Below are 13,305 nucleotides of genomic sequence, written 5' to 3'. Positions count from 1 at the left end.
TGGGGTTTTAGGTTGGGTTTCTGTACAGCACTTTGAGATTTCAGCTGATGTAAGAAGGGCTATATAAATATATTTGATTTGATCTACTCCACCCGATGTCACAGGAAGGCCATAAAGATCATCAAGGACAACAACCACCCGAGCCACTGCCTGTTCACCCCGCTATCATCCAGAAGGCGAGGTCAGTACAGGTGCATCAATGCAGGGACCGAGAGACTGAAAAACAGCTTCTATCTCAAGGCCATCAGACTGTTAAACAGCCATCACTAACATTGAGTGGCTGCTGCCAACATACTGACTCAACTCCAGCCTCTTCAATAATGGAAAAATTGATGTAAAAAATGTATCTCTAGCCACTTTAAACAATGCCACTTAATATAATGTTTACATACCCTACATTACTCATCCCATATGTATATACTGTACTCTATACCATCTACTGCATCTTGCCTATGCCGTTCTGTACCATCACTCATTCATATATTTTTATGTACATATTCTTCATCCCTTTACACTTGTGTGTATAAGGTAGTTGTTGTGAAATTGTTAGGTTAGATTACTCGTTGGTTATTACTGCATTGTCGGAACTAGAAGCACAAGTATTTCGCTACGCTCGAATTAACATCTGCTAACCATGTGTATGTGACAAATACAATTTTATTTGATAATGAGCCTCTGTACGCCTATGTAGATATTCCATTAAAAATCAACCATTTACAGCTACAATAGTAATTTACAACATTAACAATGTCTACACTGTATTTATGTTATTTTAATGGACCAAAAATGTGATTTTTCTTTCAAAAACAAGGACATTTCTAAGTGACCCCAAACCTTTGAATGCTAGTGTAATTGTATGCTGTAGCGTTAAGATGTCCCGTCATTGGAAGTAAGGGGCCTAACCCGAACCATTATTCCTCCTCCACCAAACTTTACAGTTAGCACTATGCATTCGGGCAGGTAGGGTTCTCCTGACATCCGCCAAACCCAGTTTCATCCATCAGACTGCCAGATGGGTGATGGTGAAGCGTGAATCATTACTTCTGAGAATACGTTTCCACTGCTCCAGTCCAATGGAAGTGAGCTTTACACCACTCCAGCAGACAATTGTCATTTCGCATGGTGGTCACTGAGCTCTACAGTAAGGCCATTCTACTGCCAATGTTTGTTTATTAGTGGATTTGGCTAGTTCAGCCACACCCATTCCTGACAGGTGTGTAAAATCGAGCACACAGCCATGCAATCTCCATAGACAAACATTGATGATATGGCTGGGGACACTTTGATTCTTGAAAGTCCAATATTTAAAAAACTTGATTGCTGACATGCAAATCCTTTTTGGACTGTATCAACAGTGGACTAATGGAAGAAATACCAGAATATCATTTTTGAGTGGATTTTCCCTTTAAATTCCTTTTTTTTAGGATTTGGATAATGTGATGAATCGTAATTAATCAAAGCAAATTCTGCAATTAGCTTAATTAAATGTTTGAATTGTTCGATAGACCTAATTGTTATTTATAATCAATGGAAACAATTATTTCAGAAAGACTAAATGTATTTCCCTTGTTTTGGGGGGAATCTATCATTCTGTTGTATCTAATTATTAAGTCCAGGTAGACTAGAGGATACAGAGTCAGTAGCCTACAGGTACAGCAGCCTACATACTATCAGACTGTTTTTCAAGTTGAATTGTGTTTATTTTCTACCAATGCTGTAACTCTGAAAAGGGGGACGGAAAATAGATCCTTCTATTCTTCATTTAATCCTTTATCTTTACACATATGTTAACTATTCTTCACTGTGCTATTAAAATGGCATGTGTCTGGGCCATACCATGTCAGCGAAGTAAGTCATGCCCAAGCGATAGGACTTGATGCCCTGGTCAGCCAGCATGTTGTGGACCAGCACCAGTTTACGGTTGGAGATCCAGGAACTCCTGCGCTGAGATTCCTCCACTGGAGAGCTGTAGGACTTTCCTGTAGGGAATCAAAGTCAGTTTATTCAGGGCTCTATTCAGACATGAGAAAAGTTGACCAAAGACCTGAATTGAAACCGTAATAAAGCGGGCTCCCCGCCTCTGTTTTGGTAAAAAGCTGAGGGATAAGGCCTGGAGAAATGTAACCACTCTCAAATTCATATGGATGCAAGGACTGACCATCCATGATATCAAAATTATTGTTTTAACTATGCATGAGGCAATACAGTGTTTGTTTACATTTACATTGTTTACAAACATTGGAGTAAAACAAGGTTATATTTTAGGTTCTGATGGGGTTTGACAGTTGAACTAAGCTTATGAGGCATTTATTAGTTATAATCAATAGGTATATATAATTCATTTATATGTCCAAAAATGGATGTAGCAACTATCTTTAACATGAACTTCAGTAAAAATATATATATATATATTTTATTGATTTAAGTCCATGTTAAGTCTATTTATCTCAAGTCTGAATTGGGCCCTCAGTTAGGAAGCAGTAGAAAACAGCAAAACCAGACGTTCACATGGTGCCTCCAGCTCTTAATTTGAGCAGGATCCTGCCAGAACAGGATCCGGTACTGCTAAGTTTTGGAGGGAGAGGCTATATGGACACGCCTGGTGCCCAAATTGATGATGTATGTTGTGCACAGCAGATTGTGTAGTGGAGTCAAACGGATTCGGTTCAGTCAATTCGGTCAGTCATCCTGATGAGCGCTTCCCAGCTAGCTAATTTATGCTTGTTGTGGCTAGAACCTTTGAAACTTATCTGCCGAAGTTGGGACTTGGGAGAGTGTTCAGAATCAACTACATGGCACCTTGATACAACACTGTTACAATGGTAATGCACCAGCTTGTCTTTAAGGTAGCTAATTGGCATGTCACGGTGACATCCAGATGGTGACCAATACTATTGAGGTAGATACTGTATGTACATATAGGTAGGGGTAAAGTGACTAGGCAACAGGATAGATAATAGACAGTAGTAGCAGCGTATGTGATGAGTGTGGAAGTGTTGGAGTGTCAGTGTAAGTATGGGTGAGTGTGTGGGTAGAGTCCAGTGTGTGTGCATAGTCAAAAAGAGTTCAATCTAGATTGTCTGAGTAACTATTTGGTTAACTATTTAGCAGTCTTATGGCTTGGGGGTAGAAGCTGTTTAGGAGCCTTTACGTCCCAGACTTAACGCTCCTGTACCGCTTGCAGTGCGGTAGCAGAGAGAACAGTCTATGACTTGGGTGGCTGGAGTCTTTGAACATTTTTAGGGCCTTCCTCTGACACCGCCTTGTCTAGAGGTCCTGGATGGCATTACCCTCTAGCGCCTTACGGTCGGCTACCAAACAGAGTTCGGCCCTCCGTTTCCTGTAGTCCATGATTAGCTAACGCATGCTGCTGTTGTTGCCAGCTACCCCATAAATCATTTAGCTGGGAATGGCTCATCAGGAAGACTGACTGAACCTAATCCAAACGAAGCTTAGCTGTGAGACATACACTATATATACACAAGTATGTGGACACCCCTTCAAATTAGTGGATTTGGCTATTTCAGCCACACCCTTAGCTGACAGGAGTATAAAACCGAGCACACAGCCATACAATCTCCATAGACAATCTCTATAGTTCCAGTGAAGGGAAATATTAACGCTACAGCATACAATGACATTCTAGACGATTCTGTGCTTCCAACTTTGTGGAAACAGTTTGGGGAAGCCCCTTTCCTGTTTCAGCATAACAATGTCCCCATGCACAAAGCGAGGTCCATACAGAAATTGTTTGTTGAGATCGGTGTGGAAGAACTTGACTGGCCTGGACAGAGCCCTAACCTCAAACACATCGAACTCCTTTGGGATGAATTAGAACGCCGACTGTGGGCCAGGCCTAATCGCCCAACATCAGTGCTCGACCTCACTAATGCTCTTGTGGCTGAATGGAATCAAGTCCCTGCAGCAATGTTCCAACATCTAGTAGTTGGCCTTCCCAGAAGAGTGGAGACTATTATAGCAGCAAAAGGGGGACCAACTCCGTATTAATGCCCAAGATTTTGGAATCAGATGTTCGACGAGCAGCTGTCCACATAGTTTTGGTCATGTAGTGTACATTATTAATTTGGGCACCAGGCGTGCTGTGATAGAACAATTACATATTTACCTGATTTGTTTGATATTAATAGTTAGCAATTAATACTGAACAAATAGGAGGATATTTCTGTCCTGTTAGTGTCTGTGTTTTCATGGGCTCCACTCTTGTTCCCTGCAGCTAATATGGGCGTATGGTCACCAGAGATGGCTTGAGCTGACAAATGAGTTAAAGACTGCATTACATAGACAATATGAGGTGGGTGTAACCGAGATAGAGATAGCCAGGAGGAGTTTAGAAGAATTCCTCACTGTCTCTAAATCATCCTTGCATCTGGGAAACTAAGCCAGAAAGGGGTTAAGACAACGACAGGATGAACCCAGAGTGGCTTATGATGCTCCTTGGTCTGCATGAAGGGGGTTGAACCAACCATGGCTGAGCATTGTTAGTGTCAGCTATTTTTAGTACTCTGCATTTATGTAAAGGTTAGGTTACCTGGTCCAACACTCAAGGGTGGGGGGTCTACCAGCCTCATTATTGCAATAACTAATCGATATTAAATAGAGATGATTGTTTGAGGAAATGACCAAGTCTCTCTCAGCACTGAATTTCCACGACAGTGTCCATATAGCCAGAGAGGAAGAGGCGAAGCGAGAGACTCAACTCGGCCAAAACTCTGCCTTCTCCAGCAGGTGGTGGTGTTAGTTTCTTTTGCTCACCAATCGAGGAGTTTCGAATTTAGCCCCTCAAAAATGGAATGGTTTATTGGCCCTTATATGGTTTATTTGATAGAATAGAAGTTCTGTAATGCTTAAGTTGTTACAAGTATACTGATTGACTCCTTGTTAATTCTCTTGCCGATATTTTCAGAATTGATTTGTGTGGGCCGTGACTGTTCTTATGTTTGTGCAACTTTGTAGGCTATGTTTTGAAACCAACAAGTGGCCTTTGCTGTGGTGACAGAGAGAGAGAACTGTGCTTCTAGCCATCTCCCTACCTCTGCTCTGATAGACATAAGCCTGCGACTCTCTCTCTATCTCTCTCCAGTGTTGCACTGCATCATTTACTTTAAATGATCTAATATGCCCATTTGTTAGATTTCTCCCCGTATAGAATTGTAGGTTACTGTTATGCTTAGGTCTAGATACGCTTGATAGGCTTTGCGACATTTGGGACACGTTTACCTGAATGCTGGCCTATAGAGAGCAGGCGAGGATGCATCTGCACTTTGAAGAATAGACAGACAGTAGCCCACTTAAGCCACAAAATGGAAAACCAACTGAAATCTTTTCGGGAACATCAATATTGGCATGTTTAATAAACAACAAAACTAATTTCATTAAACTGGTGAGAGCTCTTATTTCTGCTCTTTCTATAATAATAATACAAATTAAGCGCTGGGTGCCTCTATTAAATATACGCCTACAATAACAAGATATGCAGGCTGTGAGTATGTCACAATCGTCGTATGGTGAAAGAGAGGAGGACCAAGGCGCAGCGTGATAATGATACATCTTCTTTTATTGAAGACGAACACGAAACTAAAGACACTATACAAACTAAACTAAACAAAACAACAAACGTGAAGCTATACAAACAATAAGTGCATCCACTGGCAACTTACACATAGACAATCACCCACACCCTACCTAATGACTATGGCTGCCTAAATATGGCTCCCAATCAGAGACAACAGTAGACAGCTGTCTCTAATTGAGAACCAATCTAGGCAACCATAGACTTACATAAACACCTACAATGAACACAACCCCATGAACTCTACAAACACCCCCTAGACAATACAAACACCCTAGACGAGACAAAAACACACAAACATCCCCCATGTCACACCCTGACCTAACTAAAATAATAAAGAAAACAAAGATAACTAAGGCCAGGGCGTGACAGAGTAGCTCCATAAATGTTTTATTTGTATGAAGTAGCTCTTATGAAAGTAAAGGTTGGCGACCCCTGCTCTACATCATCTTTAACAGGACAATGAGAAAGAAGAGGTTCAGATTGACAGATAATAAACATGAAGAAAAGAGGAGAGAGTCACACACTCCATTATTGTCAATGATAAGAGGCTGAAATGAAATAGGCTAGAGATGCATCTCTTACCAAACTTCAGTTTCCAGGCATGGAACTCCAGGTCCTCCAATGAAAGGCTAGCTGCGCTCGCCACTGCCAGAGCAGCAGCCACAACTACCAACAACTTCATTCTGAGGAGAAAGACAGCAGAGATTTACTGAGAATTTGGAGACTGATATCATACAGGAGGCTATGCACCAGATGTTTCTCTTTATCTCACTCTCATACTGTATACAGTCTTTCTTTTCTCTGTTTCTCTCTCTCTTTCTTCCTCTCTCTGTCTTTCTCTCTCTCTCTCTCGCTCTGTCTCTATCTCGATGTCTATCTTTCAATCAATTTTTTCATCCCATCTCAGCCACAGGAAGTGTGTGTGTGTGTGTGTGTGTCTGTGTGGCTGCTCACCTGTGTGTGTGTGTGTGTGTCTGTGTGTCTGTGTGTAGGATGTCTTGAAGCCACTGGCTGGTGATGGACGCCTGTCACTCTGTCCTCTGCTTAACTTCGGGATCCGTGTCCCCTTCCACGGGACTGTTGAGCTAACATAGGCTAATGCGATTAGCATGAGGATATAAGTAACAAGAACATTTCCGAGGACATACACATATCTGACATTGGTAGAAAGCTTAAATTCTTGTTAATCTAAATGCACTGTCCAATTTTCAGTAGCTATTACAGTGAAAGAATACCATTGCTATTGTTTGAAGAGAGTGCACAATTTTGAACATGAAAAGTTATTAATAAACAAATTAGGCACATTTGGGCAGTCTTGATACAAAATGTTGATACCGAAATGCAATGGTTCATTGGATCAGTCTAAAACTTTGCACAGACCAGAGCATGCTTACCAGTCAATTTACTGATATAACCAGGTGTGGGGAAATCATGCTAGAATATTTGCATGGCAAACAGGTCATTGCTTTAGGAAACATCTTGTCAGACATTTTTTATTGTCGAAGGATAGCCTGCAATTTCATTGCACATTGATCTTTACAGTATGTTGTGACAGAGTAAAACAAAGTATCATTAATGTCTCATTGATTGACTAACGCAAATTCAATTTGCAATCAACCACAACTTGAAACCATGTTGTTTTTGTCGGTGTTTGGTTTAAACCTACGGTCAATTAAGATGAGAACTGCATATGTATGTCAATTAATTTCTGCTAAATAAAAAAAAAGCTATCTTGATGCAACATGATTACATTGCAGTAATAACAAAAGGTGGAATAACATGGAAACAATATTGACTCGACCACTTTGTTTCCGGTGCAGATGTAAGCCTACATCTACCGTTGTGTGGTTTGTCTGTTTGATTTTGTGTTTGTTTGTTTCCATACTTAGTAGTCACACAAAATTGGGTGCGTTTCATTTTCTGTCCAGAGTTTCTGTCAACGGCTTTTTCAGCCATTTGCAAGAAATGACTAACCCATTATATATAAAAAGGTTTTCGTTACCCTGCTTCTCATCTATCAGTGGGTGGTGTGATGGGTATATGTGGTGCTCTCCACTACCACATCTTCCTGTAATGTCTACTGGATTGTTTCTGTGGTGCCCAGTCCAGATGTCCTGTGGTAATAGTCATGGTAATTCGTCTTACCTTCTCTTCAAGTAACCACAGGTGTTAGGGGAAGCTGGGAGGGCATAAGAGGAACACACACACGTGACGTCACAGCTGTTTGAGTGTCAACTGCATGCTACACATCTTGAGGTTCGGGTCATCTCACTGGAAACACATGGGAACAAAAAGCCTGTTGACAGAATTTACTTCTCAGAAACATTTACCCATAACAGAGCAACTTCTATGTCTCTTATTCATGGCTCCGTACATTTTGTATTTTTAGCGAAAACGTACATTTATTACCATCAGTATCAAATAGCAACACCTTAGCTAAGATAGTTTTTAGAGAACTCCTGCACCATCACCCTGCTATCGTTCTAATCTTGTGTGAGTTCAAGCCACAGGTAGGTCTATTGAGGGACAAACCGACTTCTGTCGATTAACTATTTTTGCCTGCTCTAATCAAAAAGATAGCTTGCTCTTTTCAACAACAGTGCAGCACATCCTGTCTACCCACAAACTTCCTGTTAGAAGTTCAGGTTGGAGACTTTCCCTCTCAAATGTTTTTCATCTACCTCCTTTTACCTGTCTCTTAACCGTAGTGTAATTTTTCGAGTTGATCTTATTTGCTGTTGAAATATTCATAAATGATGATAGTGACATAAGTAGTATGTTACCAAAAGTGACATATATCTAATATGTCAGCTTCAGTGACACCTAATATGTCAGCATTAGTGACATATCTACAATGATTAAATGTCACTATTTTTGACATAACTTTTCCAATGGTGAATTTCTGCATGGCCATTGTAGGTCAATGGTCGTCATGACGGGAGTGGACGTGGGTGTGCTTGCAAGTCACAAGACTTACCTGTCAAAACAAAAAGCCCCAGATAATAAAATATAGTAAAAATGTAAATGAAAACGTAAGCCAAACACTGTGATCAGAATGGCATGAACTCATTAAAACCTTTATTTATTTATTTCCGGTCTGATCCATTTTGGTAGGAAGGTAAGGTACAGTGCATTCGGAAAGTATTCAGACCCCTTGACTTTTTCCACATTTTGTTCCTGTACGTTACAGCCTTATTCTAAAATGTATACAATAAATGTTTTTCCTCATCAATCTACCCACATTACCCCATAATGACAAAGCGAAAACAGGTTGAGAAATTTGTGCGTATTTATATCAAATAAAAAACGTATTTACATTAGCATTCAAACCCTTTGCTATGAGACTCGAAATTGAGTTCAGGTGCATCCTGTTTGCATTGATCATCCGTGAGATGTTTCTACAACTTGATTGGAGTCCACCTGTGGTAAATTCAATTGATTGGACATGATTTGGAAAGGCACACACCTGTCTACAGTATATAAGGTCCCAYAGTTGACAGTGCATGTCAGAACAAAAACCAAGCCATTAGGTCAAATKAATTGTCTGTAGAGCTCAGAGAAAGGATTGTGTTGAGGCACAGATCTGGGGAAGGGTACCAAAACATTTCTGCAACATTGAAGGTCCCTAAGAACACTGTGGCCGCCATCATTCTTAAATGGAAGAAGTTTTGAACCACCAAGACTCTTCCTTGGGCTGGCCGCCTGGCCAAACTGAGCAATCGGGGGAGATGGACCTTGGTCAGAGGTGACCAAGAATCCGATGGTCACTCTGAAAGAGCTCTAGAGTTCCTCTGTGGAGATGGGAGAACCTTCCAGAAAGACAACCATCTCTGCAGCACTCAAACAATCAGGCTTTTATGGTAGTGGCCAGACGGAAGCCCCTCAGTAAAAGGCACATGACAGCCCRCTTGGAGTTTGCCAAAAGGCACCTAAAGACACTCAGACCATTATCTGGTCTGATGAAACCAAGATTGAACTCTTCGGCCTGAATGCCAAGCGCCATGTCTGGAGGAAACCTGGCACCATCCCTACGGTGAAGCCAACATCATTCTGTGGGGATATTTTTCAGTGGCAGGGACTGGGAGACAAGTCAGGATCGAGGTCAGGATCTCTCTACAGAGAGATCTTTGATGAAATCCTGCTCCAGAGCGCTCAGGACCTCAGACTGGAGTGACAGTTGACCTTCCAAAAGGACAATGACCCTAAGCACACAGCCAAGACCACACAGGAGTGRCTTCGGAACAAGTCTCTGAATGTCCTTGAGTGGCCCAGCCAGGGACCGGACTTGAACCCGATCTAACATCTCTGGAGAGACCTGAATATTGCTGTGCAGTGACGTTCCCCATCGAACCTAACAGAGCTTGAGAGGATCTGTAGAGAAGAATTGGCTTGTATGGCTTGTACCGCCATACCCAAGAAGACGCAATGCTGTAATTGCTGCCAAAGTTGCTTCAACAAAGTACTGAGTAAAGGGTCTGACTACTTATGTAAATGTGATCAGTTTTTTTTTTTTATCAATTTGCAAAAAAAAAGTTAAACCTGTTCTTGCTCTGTAGTTATGGGGTATTGTGTGTCGATTGATGAGGGGAAAAAAACAATTGAATCAATTTTAAGATAAGGCTGTAACGTAACAAAATGTCGAAAAAGTCAAGGGGTCTGAATACTTTCCGAATGCACTGTATATGTATGTGTGTTTTACTGTATTTTGCTGATATTTCTTTTCGAATAATGTATACTGTAGTTRTGAAAATGAGCCCAGGGCTTGTGGGGGAGGTGTACTGTCACCTAAGCCACATAAAGTGACTTTCTGAATGAGATAGTGAGACAGACAGACAGACAGACCACCACAGTCTTACAGTAAAGCCGCCACACACACACACACGTGGTGAAAAAAGTACCCAATTGTCAAACTTGAGTAAAAGTAAAGATACCTTAATAGAAAATGACTCAAKTAAAAGTGAAAGTCACCCAGTAAAATACCACTTCAGTTTACGTCTAAAGTATTTMTTTTTTAAATATACTTAAGTATCAAAAGTAAATGTAATTGCTGAATTATACTTAAGTATCCAAAGTAAAAGTAAAAGTATAAATAATTTCAAATTCCTTATATTAAGCAAAGCAGACGGCACCATTTTCTTGTTTTTTAACATTTACGGATAGCCAGGGGCACACWCCAACATAATTCACAAAGAATGCATTTGTGTTTAGTGAGTCCGCCAGATCAGAGGCAGTAGGGATGACCACGTGTTCTCTTGATAAGTGCGTGAATTCTACATTTTCCTGTCCTGCTAAACATTCAAAATGTAACAAGTACTTTTGGGTGTCAGGAAAAATGTATGGAGTAAAAAGTACATTATTTCCTATAGGAATGTAGTGAAGTAAAAGTAAAAGATGTCAGAAACATAGAAGTAGTAAATATAAAATATATATATATATATATATATATTAAATATTTTACACCACTGCACACACCCACGCATGCACGCACAGGCAAGCAGGCAGGCCCACGAACACGTTCACAGCAGTCTGCTGCTAAACCACTGAACACCTGTGCTATGTGAGTTGTGTGGGTGCATAAAGATTACAACCTATGCTGCATTTACAGCTGGAGTCAGGTGACAAGTCTGCAGGGGTACGAGGTAATTGAGGTAGCTATGTACATATAGGCAGGGGTAAAGTGACCAGACAAAGGAAAGATAATAGACTGAGCAGTAGCAGCAACTTGTGAGTGCATGTGTGTATGAGTGTGTCTCTGACACCGCCTGGTATAGAAGTCGTGGATGGCAGGGAGCACGGCCCCAGCGCCATGTGGTCGGGTGCCTTGCAGTTGCCGTACCAAGAGGTGATGCAGCCAGTTAAGCAGCTCTCAATGGTGCAGCTGTAGAACTTTTTGAGGATCTGAGGGCCCATGCCACATTTTTTCCACCTCCTGAGGGGGAAGAGGTGTTGTTGTGCCCTCTTTACAACTGTGTGGGTGTGTGTGAACCATGTTAGTTCCTGATGTGGACACTAAGGAACTTGAAGCTCTGGACCTGCTCCACTACAGCCTTATCGATATGGATAGGGCGCGCTCGTCCCTCTGTTTCCTGTAGTCTACAATCAGCTCCTTTGTCTTGCTGACGTTGAGGTTGTTCTCCTGCCAGGTCACTGACCTCCTCCCTGTAGGCTACTTCATCGTCGTCGTTGATCAGTTCTACCACCGTAGTGTCATCAGCTAACTTGATGATGGCGTCGGAGTCGTGCCAACCCACGCAGTCGGGTGAACAGGAACTATAGGAGGAAACTAAGCACACGCCCCTGAGGGGCATCTGTGTTGATGGTCAGCGTGGCAGATGTGTTGTTGCCTACTCTCACCGCCTGGGGGGGGGGGGCGACACGTCAGGAAGTCCAGGATCCAGTTGCGGAGGGAGGTGTTCAGTCCCAGGGTCCTTAGCTTGGTGATGAGCTTTGAGGGTACTATGGTGTTGAACTCTGAGCTGTAGTCAAATAATATAATTCTCATATAGGTGTTCCTTTTGTCCAGGTGGGAAAGGACAGTGTGGAGTGCAATTGAAATTGTGTCATCTGTGGATCTGTTCGGGCGGTATGCGAATTKGAGTGGGTCTAGGGTTTCCGGGATGATGGTGTTGATGAGACATGATCAACCTTTCAAAACAGAGCATGACAACAAATGAGTGCATGCTGCAGCACAGGAGACGTTTTGATTTGAATATTTTACTAGGTAAGTCAATAAGGACAAATTCTTATTTACAACGACACGACAGCCTACCCCAGCCAATCCCGGACAACGCTGGGTCAATTGTGTGCTGCCCTATGGGACTCCCAATCATGGCCAAATGTGATGTAGCCTGGATTCAAACCAGGACTGCAGTGACACTTCTTGCATTGAGATGCTGTGCCTTAGACCGCTGCACCACTCAGGAGCACCCCCGAGTGGTGCATACAGGCTATTGGTAAAAAAGAGGATAGTTAGGAACAGTGCTAAATTTGTCTACCAACTGTAAAAATTGAGCGCAACAGAACCAGTTACAACTGAAGTATCTAATCATAAATGAATGAGAAAAAAAACAGCTATTCATTTTTTAACACAGCAGCCGTTGATCATCAGGTAGGCCTATATGCACTTGTAAAAAAAATATATTTGGGAAACTTTTTATTCCATGATATTGTTGTTACAAAATAGATTTGTGTTGACTGTGATTTGGGCATGGGAATATAACAGTATCTGCTAGGCTAAATTAACAAACTAGGCATGCAATGCTCACCGCATGATCTCCTTAATAAGTGAATTCAAAGGCACTGTAGAATGACTATAGCCTAATATGGCATTTTTTGTTTCATTGTTATTTATTTTATTTTATACAACCTAAATGCAAAATTATTTTAGGAATAAGGTTTTTTTGAAGCCAGAAGGAGGCTAGTATCAGCTATATTTATGGGGGGGCAGGTATCCTAGTGGTTAGAGCGTTGGACTTGTAACCGAAAGGTTGCAAGATCAAATCCCTGATCTGACAAGGTAAAAAGCTGTTATTCTGCCCCTGAACAAGGCAGTTAACCCACTGTTCCTAGGCTGTCATTGAAAATAAGAATTTGTTCTTAACTGACTTGCCTAGTTAAATAAAGGTTAAAAAATATATATATAAAAAATGCTGCTGCTTAAAAATCCTCTGCCATCAACTCATGTTTCAGCATGATAATGCACGGCCCCATGT

General features: G+C 41.5%; 1 protein-coding gene across 1 annotated transcript in view; it reads right to left on the bottom strand.

Moving 5' to 3' along the window:
* Window positions 1–6,442, bottom strand: part of ctsl.1 (cathepsin L.1) — a 29,828-nt gene extending 23,386 nt beyond the window's left edge. Inside the window, exons 1-2 of the mRNA XM_024135090.2 lie at window positions 6,176–6,442; window positions 1,837–1,979 (exon numbers count right to left, since the gene is read on the bottom strand). Of these exons, the coding sequence (XP_023990858.1) occupies window positions 1,837–1,979; window positions 6,176–6,275 (243 nt within the window). The 5' untranslated portion in view covers window positions 6,276–6,442. The remainder of the gene's footprint in view (window positions 1–1,836; window positions 1,980–6,175) is intronic.
* Between the last annotated feature and the right edge of the window lie 6,863 nt (window positions 6,443–13,305).

Source organism: Salvelinus sp. IW2-2015, unplaced genomic scaffold (assembly GCF_002910315.2).
Source record: "Salvelinus sp. IW2-2015 unplaced genomic scaffold, ASM291031v2 Un_scaffold83, whole genome shotgun sequence".
In the NCBI taxonomy this organism is placed as follows: Eukaryota; Metazoa; Chordata; class Actinopteri; order Salmoniformes; family Salmonidae; genus Salvelinus; species Salvelinus sp. IW2-2015.
The sequence above is the reverse complement of the archived record's forward strand: the minus strand, read 5'-3'. Positions and strand labels throughout refer to the sequence as shown.